General features: G+C 51.9%; 1 protein-coding gene across 2 annotated transcripts in view; it reads left to right on the top strand.

Annotated features, from left to right (window-relative positions):
- RAB6A (RAB6A, member RAS oncogene family) overlaps nucleotides 1–15126 on the top strand; it is a 54838-nt gene extending 39712 nt beyond the window's left edge. For both annotated transcript variants that reach the window (XM_061458157.1, XM_061458156.1), the window contains exons 5-8: nucleotides 947–1058; nucleotides 2004–2097; nucleotides 11772–11838; nucleotides 14510–15126. In XM_061458157.1, the coding sequence (XP_061314141.1) occupies nucleotides 947–1058; nucleotides 2004–2097; nucleotides 11772–11838; nucleotides 14510–14574 (338 nt within the window). In that variant the 3' untranslated portion in view covers nucleotides 14575–15126. The remainder of the gene's footprint in view (nucleotides 1–946; nucleotides 1059–2003; nucleotides 2098–11771; nucleotides 11839–14509) is intronic.
- Nucleotides 15127–21879: the final 6753 nt, after the last annotated feature.

The following is a 21879-nucleotide window of genomic DNA, read 5'->3' as shown; positions in this document are numbered from 1 at the left end:
TGTTGCAGCTTTTAAGGAGGAATCACAGAATTCCAGAGTGGTTTGGGTTGAAGGGAGCTTAAAGCTCATCCAGTTCCAACCCCTGCCACGGGCAGGGACCCCTTCCACTGGAGCAGCTTGCTCCAAGCCCCTGTGTCCAACCTGGCCTTGAACACTGCCAGGGATGGGGCAGCCACAGCTTCTCTGGGCACCCTGTGCCAGCGCCTCAGCACCCTCCCAGGGAAGAGCTTCTGCCTAAGAGCTCAGCTCAGTCTCCCCTCGGGCAGGTTCAAGCCATTCCCCTTGGCCTGGCCCTACAGGCCCTTGTAAATCATGAAGAAAGAGGGTCTGTGCATAGGTTAAATTTGTATTTCTGGTGCTGTACAAATGATTTGGGAACTATTTTGAGCATTCAGTGGTACAGGAGTTGTTAGTGTGTTGTTTAACCCTGATACACCCTAGAGAGCATCCTGAGCCATGCAAGGTAAATGTGATTAATCTGTAGAAAACCTGTAGCTGGTATTAGGTACTCTTGAGAAGCCATGAACCTGTAGGAACCTCTTGCTGTAGCTGCACAGGTCATAAGCAGTGTAGAATGCACTATCACCTCAATCCCCTTTCTCTCTTTAAACTATTTTATGTTGAACTAAACAAGAGGGGAACTGGTTTAAACCCTAGTGATGCTCATCTCAGTTTAGACAGTGGCAAAACCAAGCTCTAGCTCAGCTTGACTCCCTGGCTTTGAATTCACCTGTAGTGAGGTGAATTTGAAGCCCATTTGAAATGACCACCAAAGCTTTTGTATCATTCAGTGTGGGAGACTAAGGGTTTCACTTGCTGATTCTTCATCACCCTGTTACGCCAATTCCAGAGGCTATGAAGCTTTCATTTGGGCTTTAGAGATGTGTTTACTGGGGATCTGTGAGGAATTCCTGCAGTGACAAATCCTCTCCATGTTCTCTGTTAGATGTAAACTCGTTCCAGCAAACGACAAAATGGATTGATGATGTGAGAACGGAAAGGGGCAGCGATGTCATCATCATGCTGGTGGGGAACAAAACAGATCTAGCAGATAAGAGGTATGGAGGAATCCCTCGTCTTCCAAGTGCTGTTGTGAACCTGCTGCTCTTTGCTCCTAGACAGCTATTGTAAAAAGGATGTATTAGTTCCCAAATGCTGAAGCTTGTTTTGACTGTGCTGGAGATGGCTGTGACGAGAGACATCTTCATTGTAAATCATTCATTTGGTTAAGCACAAGTTGCCAGTGAAGGAGCTGAGCCACTGTCACCAGCTTGTTCAGGTGACAGAATGGAATGTCAGCTACAACCTGGGTCAGCGCATGAATAACCTAAAATCAGTATGGAATTATGGAATGCTCCATCCCTGGCAGTGTTCAAGGCCAGGTTGGACAGAGCCTTGGGTGCCATGGTTTAGTGTGAGGTGTCCCTGCCCATGGCAAGGGGGTTGGAACTGGATGATCTTAAGGTCCTTTCCAACCCAAACCATTCTATGATTCTATTCAATGATGACAGATATTCCTACTTAATACATTTGCTCAGCTATCAATGACAGGTGCAACTGATCCTCCCTTCTGAAACCCTTCAGGGGTTTTCATAAGTTGGAAAACTTAAGCATTCTCCTAGAGGTTGAGCATCTTCAGCTTTTGCTGCTGTTGCTGCTGCTTTTGGGTTTATAGTATTCATAGAATCATAGAATAATTTGGGGTTGGAGGGGACCTTAAAGCTCCTCCAGCACCAACCCCTGCCACGAGCAGGGACACCATCCATAGAGCAGCTTGCTCCAAGCCCCTGTGTCCAACCTGGCCTTTAACACTGCCAAGGATGGGGCAGCCACAGCTTCTCTGGGCACCCTGTAGCAGTGTCCGGCTGCACTTGAATTTGAAACCATGAAATGCTTTCAGAACTGCACTGATGCAGTCACCTTTTGGGGTTAAAAACAAGAATCTGAATGTTCAAGATGTTTGTCTGTGTTTTTTATTCCTAATTCTGTGTTATCTTCCCCAGACAAGTGTCCATTGAGGAAGGAGAAAGAAAAGCCAAAGAGCTGAATGTAATGTTCATCGAAACTAGTGCAAAAGCAGGATACAACGTAAAACAGGTGAGTAACCACAGCAGGTACAACACTACTTCTGTTAATGCACCATTGTGGAAACAGAACTTCTCTGGGCATTGGAAAGCCTTTGCAGAGGGTCTCAGGGGGACATTTGTAGTCCGCATATCACAGGCACCATCTCAGAGTTGAATTGTTGGCTGAGGTTCAGAAGAGGATCCCTGACCTTGCAGCAAAGGGCTTGGAATCTCTTTCCCCTTAGAAGAGAGGAGCTGTAGAAGGGAAATCCTTCCTGGATCTTTGATAATTCAGATTTGGTGTTTAGATTGAAGGGATTAAGGCATGAGCCAAAAAGTTGGGGAAAAAGAAGTCCTAGGATTGTTTCTGGTGCCAGTTCAGTGAATGAACATGGGCACAGCAGTCAAGGAGGAATGTGATGCCTTAAACGTACAGTGGTGCTTCCACTGTACAGTGAGACAGTGGAAACTGGTGTTTCCACTCTGGAAGGCCCTGAAAGTGTGAGTCAATGTTCTTGGAGAGCCAAAGCTATTTACTTCTGGTAGGTGATGAGTTGCTTTTGAATAGGGGAAAGCAGGGAGAGGTCTTTCGAGCTGATGCAACTGCAATAAAATTAGGTTTCGTGTTGTGGGATGAGCTGAGACCTTTTGCATTGTGACATGGTAAATGAGGTTTTAGCACTTGTGTTAATGAAGATAAATCACTTGGCAAACAGTGAACGGGTGAGAGTAGTAAACACTGAGGAACTGATCTGGTGTTGACAGGGAAGAAATGTTGTGATCACAAATAGGCTTTGCAGAATCACAGTCAATGTTTTCAGTTGGTAGGGACCAGAGCAGAGCTGCTCCAACCCTTACAGCATCCCCATGGCCTCCACTGGCCTCGCTCCAACAGCTCCACGTCCCTCTTGTGCTGCTGCCCCAGAGCTGGATCAGGGCTGCAGGGGGGGTCTCCCCAGAGCACAGCAGAGGGGCAGGATCCCCTCCCTGAGCTGCTGCTCACGCTCTGGGGGTGCAGCCCAGCACACGGGGGGGTTCTGGGCTCAAGCACACACTGAAGCTGGGTCATGGGGAGCTTCTCCTCACCCAACACCCCAAGTCCTTCTCTTCAGGCTGCTCCATCCAGTCTCCCCCAGCCTGGGTTTGTGCTGGGGATTGCCCTGATCTAGGGGCAGGACCTTGCCCTTGGCCTGGTTGAGCTCCATGAGGTTCACACGGTCCCACCTCTCCAGCCTGGCCAGGTCCCTCTGGATCCCATCCCTTCCCTCCAGTGTCACTGCACCACACAGCTGGGTGCCATCAGCAAACCTGCTGAGGGTGCTCGATCCCACTATCAGTGTCACCAGTAAAGATGTTGAACAGTGCTGGTCCCAGCACTGACCCTTGAGGAACACCACTCATCACTGGTCTTCACTTGGACATCAACCTGTTGACCACAACTCTGAGAGCAATCATCCAGCCAATTCCTTATCCACACTGTGGTCCATCCATCAAATCCTTGTCTCTCCCAGTTTAGAGCCAAGCATTTCTAACACGAGGCAAGAGAGCTAGAGGCAAGATTCTAGGAGATCATGAATTGAGAGTGAGTGGTGTCCGTCCTTCCTGACTCAGTGCACAGTGGGATACTGCTGCTTCATTGATGGAGCAATTTCTCACATGGAGTCATGGCCCTTAAAGTATTTGCTCCTTACGGTGGGAGGAAATGCAGCAGTGCAAGAGGTAGAAGACATTTGTTCCTGGGCATCCCCACACAGCAAACTCATGCACACATGTGTATGTACATAATCCCACGTGTTTTTTGCCTATGTAGTTACACAAACAGTTTGTGTGCAGAGTTGGATCAGTTGCTAAAACAGGCTTATAAATGACTTTGTACATTGTAGCCAGGACTAAAAGGTCTGTTATTAAAATGTCTCTTGACTTTGTATATTAGGAGCAACATTATTCTCTACATAATGGAATAATGAGATGTCTTAACACAGTGCTGTGTTTCAGTGCATTAGTGAGCACGAAAGTGTTTGGTCCCAGGGTCCCCAATTATCCTGCCACAACACAGAGGCTGGTTTGTAATTCAGGCTTGGATCCCATGCTGGAATTCTTAATGTTTACTGAGACTGCAGGGGGTGAGCTTGAGAGCAGTGGCCTGGCTGAGAGGAATGATTTACACATCCCAGCCTGGTTTGGGTTGAAGGGACCTTAAAGCTGATCCAGCTCCAACCCCTGCCACGGGCAGGGACCCCTTCCACTAGAGCAGCTTGCTCCAAGCCCCTGTGTCCAACCTGGCCTTGAACACTGCCAGGGATGGGGCAGCCACAGCTTCTCTGGGCACCCTGTGCCAGCGCCTCAGCACCCTCCCAGGGAAGAGCTTCTGCCTAAGAGCTCAGCTCAGTCTCCCCTGGGGCAGGTTCAAGCCATTCCCCTTGGCCTGGCCCTACAGGCCCTTGTCCCAAGCCCCTCTCTGGGTTTCCTACAGCCCCTTCAGGCACTGGAGCTGCTCTCAGGTCTCCCCTTCAGGAGCCTTCTCTTCTCCAGGCTGCCCCAGCCCAGCTCTCTCAGCCTGGCTCCAGAGCAGAGGGGAAGAGAGGACACATCTTGTATTCCTGTGCCTGTGGCCCGTTGTGGCAGTAGATACTGTCATTTACATGCTTTGTAAAGCCAGCGCAGCCTCCATCAAGAGGGATGGGAGCTCCATTTACTCCCTGATGAAGGAGCTAACTTTGCCTTTCTGTGTTTTATGCTGAAGCCATTGGGGGATTTTCCTAATGAGATTGTGAAAGCATAAAGCCATTTCTGTAGCTGCGGCCTCACTTGCTCACTCTCTAGAGACAACTCTTGGTTGGGTAATGGAGGTCTAGACAAATCATGCCTCTGATTTTAATTGCCAGGTTACATGCTGCAAGACTTGCTGCTGTGAGAAAATAGGGTAGGTAATGCAGCTCCAAGCGAAACAGGGTGGTGGTGGTAAGCTGGATGCCAATTCCTGCTATTAAATAGAAGATTTGGTGTGGAGAGACATAAAGCTTGTTCTTTGTTAACATTAAGAAATAGGAGTATCTAAAACCTGCATCATATTTCAAGTGGGTACTTGATATAATGTAGAAACTTGTCAGAATGGGGCAAGAGGACAGGTTTTAAGTGACCTCATTCTCTGTGCACAATATTGAACCACAAAGACACGGGGGGTGGTTGAATAAGAGCTAAAAATGGATTTTTCTGCTCAGTTTTGATCCCATGTTGCGGGCAGGGATTGGGATTTGCAGGAACTTCAAAGCTCTCCTGTGCTGCAGAGCATTTGGAGCTCTCACTTTCAATTAGTTTCATAAGTAACTGTTGAAACAGTTCCCAAAGGAGAAGACTTTTAATACCATTATTTCCTAGTTGTGTTTCCTTGCAGCTTCTCTATTTGGTCTGAGTTTATGTTACTAACTTGTCATGAATTCTTCCCTAATGAAATGGGAACAACTCCATCACTGTGCTCTGGTGAGCCCCCACTTGCAGCACTGGGTGCAGTTCTGGGGTTCTCAACATAAAAAGGACATGGAGCTGTTGGAGCAAGTCCAGAGGAGGCCACGAGGATGCTCAGGGGCTGGAGCAGCTCCTGTATGGAGCCAGGCTGAGAACACTGGGGCTGTTGAGCCTGGAGAAGAGAAGCTGCGTGGAGACCTCAGAGCAGCTTCCAGTGTGTGAAGGGGGCTGCAAGGATGCTGGAGAGGGACTCTTCATTAGGGACTGCAGTGATAGGACAAGGGGTGATGGGTTCAAACTGAAACAGGGGAAGTTTAGATTGGAGATAAGGCAGAAGCTCTTCCCTGTGAGGGGGCTGAGGCACTAGGATGGGTTGCCCAGGGAAGTTGTGAATGCTCCATCCCTGGCAGTGTTCAAGGCCAGGTTGGACACAGGGGCTTGGAGCAAGCTGCTCTGGTGGAAGGTCCCTGCCTGTGGCAGGGGTTGGAGCTGGATGGGCTTTAAGGTCCCTTCCAAGCCAAACCAGGTGTGATTCTATACATAACCTTCCCATAACCTGTATAAAATGTCTCTTTAATAAGCTGAAGGCAAATTTGACCTTCTCCATACTGATATCTTCTATCCACAATCGATTCTGATGCTGCAGGGCAATTACTGTCTACGTTAATTTTCACGCAGGAGTTTGAATTCCAAATGAAAACTCCTGTATTTAATTAATCAAATTATTATAATCAAGTTTAAAATGAACAGGTTATTTTACATACCAATTCTAGCTTTTGACTACATCTAATGAAGCACACTGATGTAAAAATTAACATTACCTTCTGCCAGATAGGGAATACTAATGTCAAAGTGAGTCTTGGACTAGTTCTCGAGTCATTGACTTGTCCATCAGGGATAGGTTCAGATTTAGCATTGACTTTAGCAGCTTTGATACCGAGTCCAAAACTGCTGACACAACACTGTTGTTCCCAGCACAAAATCCTTCTGCTGGATCTAAATCCCATGCTCCGGGTTAATGGTAGGGAATGAGACAAACTAACACAGAAAGAGACTTGGGATGAAGCTGAGCCCTCCATCCTCCATTGTTGGCTTCTTTGCATTTCATAGAATCATAGAATAGTTAGGGTTGGAAAGGATCTTAAGATCATCTAGTTCCAACCCCCCTGCCGTGGGCAGGGACACCCCCTTCTCTTTGAGGTTTTGGTTTCTGTGCAGTGTCTGCTGTAGACTTTGATGTTACCAGTGCCAGAGCGAGCTCTGCTTTAACTGATGCCTCACCTCTGGCCCACCAGAGCTTCCTGGCTTTCTTTCCATGTTATCTTTCAGCTCAGAGATGTGAATTCCAGCCTCACCTGTGTGCAGGCAAGATCTGGAGATGCCACTGGGAGCGCACTTGCCTTCACAGCCCTAGGGCTGGCTGCAAGGTAGGGTTAGCAGGAGCAGAGGCAGCCCAGGGATGCTGTGGGGCTCCAGGCAGTCCCATGACCTCAATCCAGTTGTGGTGAGATGTGGAGGAATGATGTCATCTCACAGTCTTTATGTAAGCATGGAATGGTTTGGGATGAAGGGACCTTAAAGCTCCTCCAGCTCCACCTCCCTGCCATGGGCAGGGACACCTTCCACTAGAGCAGCTTGCTCTCAGTTTATGACTTCTCTGGCATTTCTTTACCCCAGCCACGGAGCTGAGGAGCTGCTGGGATGAGCCTCATCTCTTGGAGCTGCCCACTGTCAGAGCAGGTTGTAGCATACAGCAGCTGGGTACTGCTGCATCTCTTATTGAGTCCTACAAACTCCCTGTTCTTCCTTGCTTTGGGGAGGGGATGTTGAAGGAAAAATGAGTGGATGATATTCCAGAATAGAACTGCTGCTGAGAGTGTTATTCTGGGGTTAAATTGATGCAGTAGAAGGGAAGAATACTGACTTTCGGATCCTGCATGTTCCAGCAGACTGATGGCCAGGGGAGCCCTAAGACTGAGAAGCAGATAACTTGCTTCGTTTAATGCAGAGACTCCTAGACTCTGATTCATTTCATTTGTCAGCCCTGCATAAGCTTTACAAGCCTTTAAGATTCATGCTCTCCCTCAGCAGTCTGTATTTCAGGGAATCTCATTGTTAGGCTCTGCACTGTATGCCCAGAATGTGTCAGCCTTCGTTTTGCTGTCCTGGAGAGAGGAGGGAGAGCCCTGAAGGCCTCCTTAGAGCAGGACCTGGCACACTCCACACTGGCTCTCAAAGAGCCACAGGCTGAATATGGGATTTGGCAGCCAGACTTTCTCACGGCAGTAGCTAAAGGCCTCTGGAGTAACCCTGTTCTCACAGAGCTGGCTGCATCCCCCTGCTTGGCTCCTTCTCCTCTTGTGCTTTGATTCCTGTCTATCCGATGGGCAGGAATGACTCCGAGTTGCACTGCTCCCCTCGGAGAATGGGAATTAGGGGAAGGGGTTTGTTTGCTTTGCATTAGGGAGCAGGTTTCTTGCCTGGCTTTTCCACGTGGACAGTGATCCTCCTGTGCTTTCCATCTTGCTGCAGGAGTGGTACAGTGAGGACTGGGATAGGCCTCCGGTTTGTGACACTGATCTGGTGGGGATTTCATAGCTGGAGGAGGAGGAGGAAAGGCACAGACTGCAAATGAGTGAAATCCAGTGGTGAGGGATGAGGGTTTGTCTTGTTTATCAGGGTTTAATCAGGAAGGAGGTTCAGGTTTCAGTGCTGAAAGAGACTGCGTGTGGCTCTTATTCATTCACACAGCTGTGTTTTGTCCCTGCCTGTGGCAGGGGGTTGGAACTGGGTGATCTTTAAGGTCACTTCCAAACCCAAACCAGTCTGGGATTCTGGGATTTAACAGCTGCCTTGGGAAAAAAGTCTTGAATGCTCACCAATACATATGTTTTTATACATACACACACACATGCACTGGTACTCAGACGTGGAATCCTGGCATGGTTTGTGTTGGAAGAGACCTTAAAGCTCATCCAGTTCCCGTTGGGTCCTGAATCTCCTTCCTGATTAAACAAGGCATGGACCCCTTCCATTGGAGCAGCTTGCTCCAAGCCCCTGTGTCCAACCTGGCCTTGAACACTGCCAGGGATGGGGCAGCCACAGCTTCTCTGGGCACCCTGTGCCAGCGCCTCAGCACCCTCCCAGGGAAGAGCTTCTGCCTAAGAGCTCATCTCAGTCTCCCCTCGGGCAGGTTCAAGCCATTCCCCTTGGCCTGTCCCTACAGGCCCTTGTCCCAAGCCCCTCTCCAGCTTTCCTGGAGCCCCTTTAGGCACTGGAGCTGCTCTCAGGTCTCCCCTTCAGGAGCCTTCTCTTCTCCAGGCTGCCCCAGCCCAGCTCTCTCAGCCTGGCTCCAGAGCAGAGCTGCTCCAGCCCTCGCAGCAGCTCCATGGCCTCCTCTGGCCTCACTCCAACAGCTCCACGTCCCTCTTGTGCTGCTGCCCCAGAGCTGGATCAGGGTTGCAGGGGGGGTCCTCCCAGAGCGCAGCAGAATGGGAGAAGACACCCTTTTAAGACACCTATATATACATATATACATTATATTATAGATGTATACATGTATATCTGCAACCTCCTGCCACATTTGTGGTGAGCTAAGCCTGCTGGCTGAGGTGCTGCCGGCACTGTGCAGCACTGAGCCCCTGTGTTGACGGCTCCTTCCTAAGCATCATGAAGTTTCCCTAATTGGATTTGTGCACATATGTTGTGGCTGATAAGCAGAAGGTTAATAAGGAAGAAAGTTGATTTTCTTAGTTGCCAAATTCCTTTTTTTAGTCAAATAATTAGAGGAGAAATACTGCTAAAGGCAGGATCTTATGCCTGGGCTTACTGTAAAGGAAGGATTATGGTATTTTCAACACTTAGCCTTTCTGTCAGCAGCTTGGTTTAAATAAAGTAATTCCAGTGGGTTCCCAGCAGCTGAGGTTTTTAAGGCTCCCCACCCCTCCCCTCTATAAACTGCATCCCTCACTTTCTACTATTATACAAGGGGGAAATACATGGTTAAGCTGCCCACAGTTTAAAGCCATTTGGGGTTTTTTAAAGCTTATTCCATGTAGGCTCTCCAAATGTATGATGCTAGCAAAGAGCTATATGAATTGATGCTTTTCCATCTTCCTCTCAGAGCAAAGATGGCAACCAGCCTAATTTAGGCAAGGTCTGGTAGGATTATGCCAAACTGTTGCACATCCAGCCTTAAAAGTGACTGGGAGGGTTTTTTTTTTCTCTCCCAAACCTTCTGGGTCAAGAACTGGGGCAAAATGATTCTTTAAAAGTGTAGTGTATGAGCAGAAAAAGCCATGTATTGAAAGGGTGGGGAAGCAAATTTACTCCATCCTCTTATTATTTCTCTATCAGCAGGAAAATGTGTGTTAGAGGGATGAGATGTTGAACAGATCTTCCCCTCCAGAGCTAATAGGGATTGATGTAGTGATGCACCAGAGAGGAGCAGGGTTTACCGTAGCATGTGTGCACTGACAACACATCAGGCCTTCTGAAAGCCTAACTGTTGATGGTGTTTGGGTATTCTCCAGTGCAACCTGGTTCTCTGATCCCTTTTTCCTGTGTTTTTTTGCCTCCCAGAAGCCACAAAGTTCTTTTTCTTTCATAAAATTGAAATTGAGATCCTGAAATCATCCTAGGAGAGCTCGCTGGATGCTGAACACTGGGAGAGCAAAAGTAATTCTAGGGACAAAGTCAGTGAAGAAGGAGAGTCAGAACCTTCTGTTCCCAGACGTGATCGAGTCAGGATTTATGTTGAAGGCTGTTAAAGGCAAAGAAGACATCGAGGCTGCAAAGAGCTTGTGGGTTCAAATCACTGAATCCCAGAGTGGTTTGGGTTGGAAGGGACCTTAAAGCTCATCCAGTTCCAGTCCTCTGCCTAGCATCTCATCTCGGTCTCCCCTCGGGCAGGTTAAAGCCATTCCCCTTGGCCTGTCCCTACAGGCCCTTGTCCAAAACCCTTCTCCAGGTTTCTTGTACCCCTTTAGGTATTGGAACACTGGATGAAGTTCTGAGTCCTGGATTACGTGCAGACAGGAAGTACATGGTAGTGACAATGTCTGTGATGATGTAAAAATATGGAGGCAGTGTATGTCAGATGGTCATGTCTGGGTATGGATCAGACTCTGCTAGGGTTGTTCTTCAAAGGTAAGGAACAGTTAGGTGGTCAGTTGAAAACCCTGGTGAATAGTAAAGGCATGATGCGTCCTTCCATCTGTCTGATCCATTCTGTCCTTCCATTTTTGCTGAGACACATGATGTTGAAATCTGTGTGGTTCTTACCAAGTAGCATGGCAGGGTGTCAGAGAAGGCACTCAGCTGAAGGACATTCCTTAACTGGGCTGTTGTGTGCAGGAGGAGGCAGACCCCTGTGGGCTCAGGAGAGCCAAGTGAATGCTCACACATTCACAGTGGGCACATCTGTAGGCTGTCACCCAGAGAGCTGGGGGAAAGCCACATGGTAGGAACCAGGAGCTGAGCCTTGGGGTAGGGAATGCAGGAGAGGGAATTGGTCCTGTTCAGTCTCACTTGGTGGAATCAAACTGTGAAGAGATGCTGGAGCTGAGGTCTTGCTGGGAAACTGGAGATGAGTGTTGGAGTGAGAGGTGGAACAACTGCTGTGGGATTGCAGGCTCCTGTTCCGAGCAGGATCATGATGATGGGGCAGGTACCAAAAGTCAGGGACACTCAGAAAAGGACTGGGAACTTCCTGAAAGGAAGATCCTTTCTCTGGTTCACAGGGAGCCTGAGCCATAGATAGGTGAAGCCTGGAAGAAGGTGCTTGGGGGGATGTCACTACACACATCCCCTTTTCTGATGCTCTTCTGTATGTGCCACCTGGGTCAATGCTGGTGGTGACACAACTCCTGAATGCTGTGTTTGGTTTAGTGTGTCCTGTGTAACCAATACCCCATGGAGGTGTGAAGGTCGAGTTCCCACCTGATACTGGGGAGGTTTTGGGGTCTGTGCACATACGTGAGGTGGAAATGCTGCATTCCAAACAGAGGATATTAGCAGAGAAGGTGGTAGAAGGTTTGCTGCTCGTATCCAGGCACATTTGATGTCTTCACTCCCAACAGAAACGTGGTTTGCCATTTCCTGAGATTAAAGGTTGTATTTGGTGTCAGGCTTTTGGTGTCAATAGTCCCGGAGGACGGGTTGAATCACTGTTTGAGCTGTATCAACCGGGTGCACTCTTTCAAGTGGGATTGTTTTGATCTGTTCCTTGTTGCCTTGCAGCTTTTCCGACGTGTGGCAGCTGCCTTGCCTGGAATGGAAAGCACACAAGACAAAAGTAGAGAAGACAGTATCCTTTATGTGTCTGAGCTGAGCCTCAGTGGTGGCAGAGTGCTGCCAGGCGTTACCCTGGACGAGGAAAACGCAGGCTCTGAATAACAAGGCTGAAGAAAGAAGGAGTCGTATCTCTCCTACAGCTCTTGGTCAGCTTCTGGACATCCCAAAATGAGGCTTGAGAGGGGGAATAAGGGCAAGTAACCTTCAAGCCTGAAGTACTGAGGAGGAAAGCTTGGGGCGATAGAAGGCTGGGACTAGGAGTGGTAAGGATGAAGGGCTGTGCTGTGAAGTAGGGGTGCTCAGGGCTATGAATTGAGGCCATAAACATAAGGACAAGTGAATGAAAGCTGAAGGAGAACAACAGGAAGGTGCAGAAAGATGCAGTCAGACACATCCAGAAGGATTCTTTGTGTGGTGTTGGAGCCAATTGGGTGCAGGGAGGGAGGGGGAGAACGGAGTGGGAGAAAACAGTGGCAAAGATGCCTGGAAAAAGCCCAGTGTGGCTCTTGCAGATCCGAGTTGCAGAATCCTGCAATGAGCCAGGTTGGAAGGGATCTCTCTAGTTCCCTTCTCCAAGCCTCCTAGACCTGCTCTGGTGGAAGGTGTCACTGCCTGTGGCAGGGATTGGAACTGGATGAGCTTTAAGGTCCCTTCAACCCAAACCAGTGTGGGATTCTGTGCTAGAGCTGGGTGAGCTTTTTTGAGTCACTGAACTTCTTCAGGGCTGTCAGTTTATTTGCAGCAGGGATCATGTAGCTGCCAGCTGGGAAAGGGAGGAGATGTGATGCTTTGGAGAAAGGCTGCAGCAGGAGCTGTAGGAGGAGGACGAGCCTGGTGCTAGAGCTACATCTCCTGTAGAGCGTCTGACCCCACAGAGGCAAGGAGCATTTGGGAAGCTGTGGATTGCAACTAAAGCCCAAGCTTTGTGCATTATGGACTTGATTGAGCCAAAAGGTTTCCTTATGCAGGTCACCAAAAGGTTAATGAACAGCAATCTTTATTAATGAGGATGGTGTCAGAATGCACCAGCACTGGACCATGCAGTTTCCATATCAGGGCCTTTGATCACCGGTCTCTAAATGGGACTGCAACAAGGGCACTTTGTGTTTGACTCCCTGCAGACTGCAGATAGCAGGAATTTAATAGGATTGTCTCCCAGGTAGCTGTGCAGGATTAATGGGGGGGGGGATTTTCCATAGGCTTCTTTGCACAACACTGAGGGTTCAAGGATCTTGAACTGCTCGTGCACACTGATGAAGCTGGTGTGGCTCATTTTGAGCATCTCTTGACTTAAATAATAGATTGAGGTTTAGATCAGGCAAATGGACCAACTATTCAAGATGAATTATTGGTCTTTTGTTTCCCTTTTTGTGTTTATTCCCTCCTAACTTCCATAGAAGCACCTTCAAATCCCTAAAGACATAATTTGGAAGTATCAGCTGCATGATACTTTTGCCTCTGTGTTAACTGATAAGAGAAAGGCTTGAGACTTGTGCTAAACCCATGAGTCAGATTTGGGGATTAGAGTTCCAAGCTCCTCCTGTGAAAGGCTATGGAAGTGTTGGAACCGTAGGGCATCCACTGGGAATTCGAGTGCCAAAGGGAGTAGCTTATCAGCAGCCTGCATTAAAGCTGAGTGTGGATGTGGAGTGAGAGGGATGCGCTTGGCAGTTGGATGTGAAGCAGAGAGGAGCAGGAGTTTGTCCTCCCCTGGGTTCCTCTGGGCTCCTGCTGTGTCTGGGGCTTCATTGCTCAGGTGGATCCCTCCAGGGGTGCCTTCCAGCCGTGGGTGCTGCTGGCTGTGCTGGCAGGCTGAATGGAGCATTGATGTGAAGCTGGGGGCTCCCGAGCTGTTACTGGTTCCCTCTGAAAATGGTCATTAGGCACTGGTATGGGACAAGAGGAGATCGCTGGTGGTCACTGGGGAAGAGCAGACTCTGGTTAGAGACACAGAATCCCAGACTGGTTTGGGTTGGAAGGGACCTCAAAGCTCCTCCAGCTCCAACCCCTGCAATGGGCAGGGACCCCTTCCATAGAGCAGCTTGCTCCAAGCCCCTGTGTCCAACCTGGCCTTGAACACTGCCAGGGATGGGGCAGCCACAGCTTCTCTGGGCACCCTGTGCCAGCGCCTCAGCACCCTCCCAGGGAAGAGCTTCTGCCTAAGAGCTCAGCTCAGTCTCCCCTCGGGCAGGTTCAAGCCATTCCCCTTGGCCTGGCCCTACAGGCCCTTGTCCCAAGCCCCTCTCTGGGTCTCCCCTCCGCATTTGGGGTCTGACATTGTTTCTGCTTCTTACTTAAGAACACGTCAAGGCAAAAGGGGCTTCTGAGCCACCTGTACTTTACTTCAGCTTGAAGCTGATCTTTTTAAGAGCCTCTTAAAACCCTGTGTGGGTATGTGAATGCTTGCAAAGTGTTTTCACAAGGAGGTGATGGCTGCCCCATCCCTGGCAGTGTTCAAGGCCAGGTTGGACACAGGGGCTTGGAGCAAGCTGCTCCAGTGGAAGGGGTCCCTGCCCGTGGCAGGGGTTGGAGCTGGAGGAGCTTTAAGGTCCCTTCAACCCAAACCACCCTGTGACTGGTTTCAGTGGGAAATACAAACTGAACATTCCCATTCACCTCCTGCTTCGCCTGAGCTTGGTCAGGAAATCGTTGGGAATCTCTTTTCCTTAACTTACTTCCTCCAGTGATTGACATCAAACTGGAAAAGCCTCAAGAGCAGCCTGTCAGTGAAGGAGGCTGCTCCTGCTAATACCACGTGGCTTCTTCCTTGCTCCAGAACATCACTGCTTTCCCTCCCTTTACTCTTCATTGACTGCAGTGTGAATATTGGCTTGAACCTTCCCCTTTCAGTAATAACGTATTGCAGTTCATCGTCGCTGGCTGTCTCGTGGAGATGATCTATTAGCTTCACAAGCACACACACACACAGAGGAAAATGTCAGTGTCTTCATTATTTATAAGAAAAAAACAAAAAAAAAAAAGCCAAAATATTCCAGCATATTCTAGTTATAACTTTAAAAAGGAAAAACCCACAAAAAATAGGTACAATTTCTTAATATTTGTTCCTTTTTTTAATATGTTATGATATTGCACTTTGAAATGATGGCAACTGAGGAAGTTTGGCGTTGGACTTAGAGGAGATGTACGTGCAGAAGAGCGTGTGGGTATCTCAGACCCGTCTGGTTTCTCTTTGATAACCTGGCAATGACTTAGCGAGCAGTCAGGAATGCAAGAGGAGGGTTAAATCCTTACCCTTATAATAAGAATAAAAGCATTAAACCCAAGCTCTTAAATCTTTTAAGCAGAGATTGCCTGGTTTTCAAACCCCCTCCCAATCGGGAGCCAACCTTAAAGGGGGGTTTCAACACCACCAAAGGATTTTTGAGCTCTCGCAAGAGGCAACGGGACCGCAGCTCCAAGAGAGCATCTGGAGCACACACAGAGCGTCTTTGGGTACGGGCTCACTGGCTTCTGGAGGTCCTGGGGGTGGGTGGGGGGAAGGAAAAGGTGGATGTGCATTAGCAAAACACTTGCAGGAAAGAGGGGAGTTGTATTTGGAGTGCAGGATGAGTTTAAAGAGCAGTTTGGGGTTCCTTTTGGCGGAGGACGCCGCTGGCTTAGTGCTGCCCGAGGGATGGGAGCGGAGCGGTTCAGGCTGCAGGAGAAGGCGTTGGGGTTCTTTGTTCCTTATCGGTTTAGGGGAAATTGGAAGTGACTTGAGGCCTGGCACTGCCGGGAGGGGTGAAACCTTTTCCATTTAGCAGGAAGGAGCAGGCGGATCACGCAGCGGGGAGGCTGCGGGGACACACCGGTCCCCGGGCGGGACAGAGGGCAGGCAGAGGGGGGCATTACTGCACCCCTTTCCCATAGGATTATGATAGGTCAGCAGGGGAAGGGGCATTTCTACAGCTGTCTAGTGGAGAGCTCTTAGATGGAAGGGAAAGGAGTTGAATAGGATGGAAACCGACTTCTCATTATCCAGATCTATGCCTTGAATTTTTTAGCTCTATTTTTACATTGGGTCTTCCGCGTTTGCTTTAGTTCGGTTCGTTAGAGCTGTGTAGTTTGGTTCGATGCTTCCCACGATCATCTTCCGTTCCCTTAGGCTTCCAAACGACCCTTTTGGTTTTTATCCCATGGATATTTATTTCTTCGCTTCGTTTTATACTCTTCTTTTCCCCCCGTCTCGTTGCGCCGAGGCACCCGTTTTCGAGCTTTGCTGATGTTTGCGAGACGTAGCTACCCCGGAAGCACGGAGTCCGACCCACACTAGAAGTGCACCCTTGTAACCTTCCCTAGTCATTGTGAAGTTGCTGTGTAAGTTACTAACCCCACAACTGTAAATACCTTTGTTTGCTGGGGCCACTCTTGAGTTACGAGTGCAGGAAAGGAATCGGCGAGCCTGCGGCGCCAGTGAATATTCAGGCTCCTTCTTTGTTCTCTTCTACCCCTTTTGAGCAGCTTAAAGATAAGCAAGCGGGGAAAGAGAGAAGGGAATCGTCCTCACCACCACCTTCACCGGGACACGGGGTGGGAGACGTGGAAGTCTTCATTCCCGACGGGAATGTCGGGCTCGTGCCCTGCGCTGGGTTTCTGGCAGCTCTGCACACCAATACCTTAGAGCAAAAGGCAGAATTGAGATGTAAAAGTGCTTTTCTAATGCAATATTAAAGGCGAGGTTTTCTTTTTGACGTGGCATGTCTTGAAATAAACATCGATGATCTGTGACCCAGGAGCAGTCTTTCTTTGCCAAGAGAAACCCCCGGGGTGGGGGGGGGGTGTGTGGAAGGAAACCCGGTTATTTTTCCTTTGGTTCTCCCCGCAGCATCCCTTGTTTGGTCCTCATTCCCCACGAGTGCATCCTTGGGTTTGGGTCTGATCCAGCCAGACCCTTCCGTCTGCCATCCTTGCAAGCTTTAAGCGCTGGCTTTGCAAAGGAGCTGGCTTAGGGCGTCCCAGGGCCGTGCTAAGCTCACGGAGCTGCTTGAGGACGCTGCTGCCCGCGTGGCCAGGAGCAGGTTTGCCCAATGGGCCTGTCCCATCTTGCTCTAAATCCAAAGGCCTCTTGATTCCGTGAGCCCGTGTTCAGCCCGGGAGCAAGGAGGAGCCGCCGTTGGTACCCGCAGGTACGTCCAGCACCGTGCTTGCTGACAGTGTTGAACACGACAGCAGGCCCCCATCCTCTCCCAGTGCCTCTTCCAGAGGGGAAAACCACTTCCAAGGCAGGCACAGGAGCAGCTCGGCCCGGTTGGTTTCCTTTCACACCATCATTCCTTGGGTTATCGGGGCTTAGGGCTGGAGTTTGGCTCCGTGGACGTGGTCGACCCACGGCGCCAGACTCTTCTCACTGCTGCCTTTGTGAACGGGGAAGGTCTCTGCTCTGCTGCCCTTCTCCTCCCCGCGCTGCCTGGCTCCTGGTGCGGTCCCACGGCGCAGCTATGCCGTGCCTCCCCCTGTGTCTTGGTAACAAGTCGTTGAAGACATCGTGTAAGGGGGGAAACCAGGTTCCTTCTGCCCACGGTGGGGTGCCCCTGGTACCTCGGCTCTGTTTGGTGGCTGAAACCATGGCACCACCCGAGCTCCTTAGCGCTTGAGCTAAAGAGGCCCCTGTCTCATTGGAAACCTCTCTTAAGTCCATCCAAGCCTGGTGGGGGCCAGGGCATCAGCTTCCTGCTGCTTGCTCTGCTCTGGGGGTCGGAGCGCTGCAGGAGGTGGCTTTGGGGACAAAGGGGGGGATTTGATGGGGTCGTGTGCTTGTTCCAGCAGTTCCACGCAGCGTCGCTGCCGTTGCTTCCAGCGCCTGCTGAGCGGTGGCGAGGACGAGGATGAGGATGGAGAGCTCGCTCCTGCAGTCCAGCCTCACCACTGCCTTGGCTTCTGGACCAGCCCCATGTGCCTTGAGGAGCATCCTCCTTAAGCCTCCATCGCGGTGGAGATGGCAGGGACAGGGAGGTGAGTGCCAGGAACAGGGACTCTGGTGGACTGACCCAGTGTTTCCTTAGGGAATGAACTGGTTCTGGTTCGGTGACAGCAGCACCTGAACGTCTCTCACTTGTTGAAGCTCTCCTCTTGCAAGGACCATCAAGGCCATGGAGAAGAGGAGGCTCAGGGGGGACCTGATGGCTGCCTACAGGTGCCTGAGAGGAGGATGGAGCCAGGAGGGGCTGGGCTCTGCTCCCAAGGAACAAGGGATGGGACAAGAGGAACCGGCCTCAAGCTGCACCAGGGCAGGTTTAGATGGAGCTGAGGAACAATTCCTGCCCCAGAGGGTGCTCAGGCATTGGAACAGGCTGCCCAGGGCAGGGCTGCAGTCACCGGCCCTGCAAGTGTTCACACAGCGTGGAGACGAGGCCTCAGTGCCATGGGGCAGTGGTGGCCTTGGCAGTGCTGGGAACGGTTGGACTGCGTGAGCTTGAAGGGCTTTTCCAACCTGGTTGATTCCAGGATCCAGTAAATTGGCTGGGAAAAATGACAGGCGAGGAACTTGGAGCATCCTCGTGCAGCTGTGGAGATGTGCTGGAGCTGGTGGCACGGGAGCAGTTGGATGGTGAGAGGTCGCTGGAGAAGAGTTGTATCGCCCCAGGGACCTTCCATTACTCATGCTTGGGAGGTGGGAGCACTGCAAACACCACCTGCACCTCTGGCTGTGGATGGATCTGTTGGAATCATGGAATCCCAGACTGGTTTGGGTTGAAGGGACCTTAAAGCTCCTCCAGCTCCAACCCCTGCCACGGGCAGGGACCCCTTCCACGAGAGCAGCTTGCTCCAAGCCCCTGTGTCCAACCTGGCTTCGTGTCCCTGGGCAGCACTGGGATGCGATGGTCTTGGTTCCTCCTCCCTGCTCCCCATTGCTGTGGAATTACCTCAGTGCTGTCCCCTCACAGACAGGAATCCCAATATCCCACCTGTAAAAGGGGTTGGATTGAGCCATGGGGACGGTGCTGAGCAAGGCTCAGGCAGAGGACACCCATCAGGAGGGTGCCCGTGGGTCCAGCTCTGCTCCCAACCTTCCTGGTTTGCACTGAGCTCCGAAGCCAGACAGGGAGCATCAGGATTAGAGCCTGCCTCATGCTGGGGCTTGCCCCACTGGGAGGATCAATCCTGGATCCTGCAGGGCTGGAGGAGCCGCAGCATCCTCCTGGAGCAGCATCCGCAGCATCCTCCTGGAGCAGCATCCGCAGCATCCTCCTGGAGCAGCATCCGCAGCATCCTCCTGGAGCAGCATCCGCAGCATCCTCCTGGAGCAGCAGCCGCAGCATCCTCCTGGAGCAGCAGCCGCAGCATCCTCCTGGAGCAGCAGCCGCAGCATCCTCCTGGAGCAGCAGCCGCAGCATCCTCCTGGAGCAGCACCCGCAGCATCCTCCTGGAGCAGCACCCGCAGCATCCTCCTGGAGCAGCATCCGCAGCATCCTCCTGGAGCAGCATCCGCAGCATCCTCCTGGAGCAGCATCCGCAGCGCTGCTGCAGCCCCAGCACCATCCTCTCGCTGCACAGCATCCATCCTGCCTCCAGCACCCAGCAGACACCCAGTGAGAGGGCTCAGGGTGCTGCAGCAGCTCCTTCCCCATGCTGGGCATGTGCCAGCCCGGATGAGCAGGGATTGTGTCCCTGTGCTGCCTGCGCTGGTTGGGAATAGCCTCTTCCATCCGTGGTGCTGCTCCTCCTCCTCCTGGCAGTGCCTGGGTCTGGCTTTGCACCGATCCCTGAGGGGATCTGTTCTGTTCCCCTCCTTTCCACCCCTTTTCCCATCCCGGAGCGGGTGCCAAGGTCGAGCGTGGCTTTCGGAAGGTGTTTGGGATCCTCTTGTGACAACGGCTCCGAGGATGCTCGGGTGCGTCGGGAGCTGAAACAGGGACGAGAGCTGCTCCCTGCAGGATGAGGTTGGAACTGGATGGTCTTGAGGTCCCTTCCCACCCAAACCATTGCAGGATTCCGTGAGGAGCAGGGGCAGGGCTGACGGCAGCAGCTGGGTGAGGAGGGATGCGATTTCCCGGTGGATTTTCCAGCCTTTCCACCCCGTTCCCAACTTAGTTCAAGGTTAATGCGAATTAAAGCCTCAAATCCCTCTCCATCCCCTCTGTCAGAGCCGGGGTGCAGGAGGCAGGAGGTGCTGTGGATGGATGCTCCCAGCGCTGACCTTTTCCATGTTCACCCGGCCTCGGGAAGAGGGGATGGGAGGAAGGTCAAGGCTTGATCCCGACTTTTCTGGCGCTCCATGGCCTGTGATGCTTCACTTCCAGGCGAGCGGGCTTTGATCGGAGCGGGATTCCGGCCGCTCCAGCTGCTTCCTTCGCTCTGACACACGAGGGTTGGTGCCCTAGGGCTGTTTGTGGGGCTGTTCGGCCGTAACCGCTTGGGCCCTCTCCTTAAGGCAGATCCCACCGCGTTATTCCTTGGGTTGGAATTGTCCTGGGATTTGGGCCTCCAGCGCTGGGAGAGGAGGGTCCTGTCGGGTCTCTGTTGAGGTGGGAATGGAGCAGCTCCACCCTCGTTGCTGTCTCCTGGCTCATCCCATTGCTCCGCTCCTGCTCAGCATCGTTCCCATCGGCACCGGGAGCTGCCGGGAAGCCTTCTCCATTGGGTGAAGCCTTGAGTGGGGCAGAACCCGAGCCGGGTGCTTTGGGGGGTGCTGGTTTCTGTGCCCCCCGGGTTGGTTTGAATGTGTTATCGCTGCTTCATTTGGCTTCATCACAGTGAAGGCAGGGTCTGGCTGCCACCCACAGCGAGGACAGCGTGGGACAGGCCCTCCTCCTGCCCTTACCCCCATCACTTGGAGGCCCTGGGTCCTCAAGAGACCGGTGGGAGAGAAGCGGGATCAGCCCTGGGATGTGCAGGTACCGCAGGGATGGGGAGCAGGGGGGGAATGGGGCTCCTGCGGGCCAGCGGCTGGACGTGGCATGGGAGCAGCACAGCATCCAGGTAAACGATTCCAGGTGTTTCCATCTCCCCCTTGGGACTGGCACCGCGCGTGGGGAACGCTGCTGGTGGCTCCTGGCCGGGTGCCGGAGATGGGCTTGTCCAGGGAAAACTCCAGCTTTTCACAGCCCATAGAATCGTGGAATGGGTTGGGATGAAGGGAGCTTAAAGCTCCTCCAGTTCCAAAGACCTTCCACCGGAGCAGCTTGCTCCAAGCCCCTGTGTCCTGAGCACGTCCCCTCTTGGTTTGGTGCCATTGGTGAACTCCATCAGGGAATGCTTGATCCCATCACCCAGCTCACTCATGGAAGACCTTGAACAGGGTCGGGCCCTGGGGCACCCCAGCAGTGCCAGGTCCCAGTCAGGGAGCTGCTGATTGGCCAATTCCCCCCCCCCCCCCCCGACCATGGACCACTCGTCAAGGCCATGACACATCCGTGTCTCTAGGATGAGGCTGTAGGAAACCGTATGGAAAACCTTGGATAAATCCCAACCCTCCATCCCTCCCTCCATCCCTTCCTCCCTCCATCCCTTCCTCCTCCATCCTTCCCATCCATCCCTCCCATCCATCCCTCCCTTCATCCTCCCTCCATCCATCCCTCCCATCCATCCCTTCCTCCATCCCTCCATCCCTTCCTCCCTCCACCCCTCCCATCCACCCCTCCCATCCATCCCTCCCATCCATCCCTCCCATCCATCCCTCCCATCCATCCCTCCATCCCTCCCTCCATCCATCCATCCCTCCCTTCCTCCCTCCCTCCATCCCTTCCTCCCTCCCTCCATCCCTTCCTCCCTCCACCCCTCCCATCCATCCCTCCCATCCATCCCTCCCATCCATCCCTCCCATCCATCCCTCCCTTCATCCCTCCCTCCATCCCTCCCATCCATCCCTTCCTCCATCCCTTCCTCCCTCCATCCCTCCCTTCATCCCTCCCATCCATCCCTCCCATCCATCCCTCCCATCCATCCCTCCATCCCTCCCTTCATTCCTCCCTTCATCCCTCCCTCCATCCCTTCCTCCATCCCTTCCTTCATCCCTCCATCCCTCCCTCCATCCCTCCCTCCACCCCAATGCCCTCACACGTCCCCAGCCACACACAGGGAACGGCTGTTGCTCCACTGGGACCAGGGCTGGGAC

Source organism: Pezoporus flaviventris, unplaced genomic scaffold, assembly GCF_033815535.1.
Source record: "Pezoporus flaviventris isolate CSIRO_AGI_PZ_B2104156 unplaced genomic scaffold, CSIRO_AGI_Pfla_v1 ptg000025l, whole genome shotgun sequence".
Taxonomy (NCBI): domain Eukaryota; kingdom Metazoa; phylum Chordata; class Aves; order Psittaciformes; family Psittacidae; genus Pezoporus; species Pezoporus flaviventris.
This window is presented reverse-complemented; position numbering and strand designations above follow the sequence as displayed.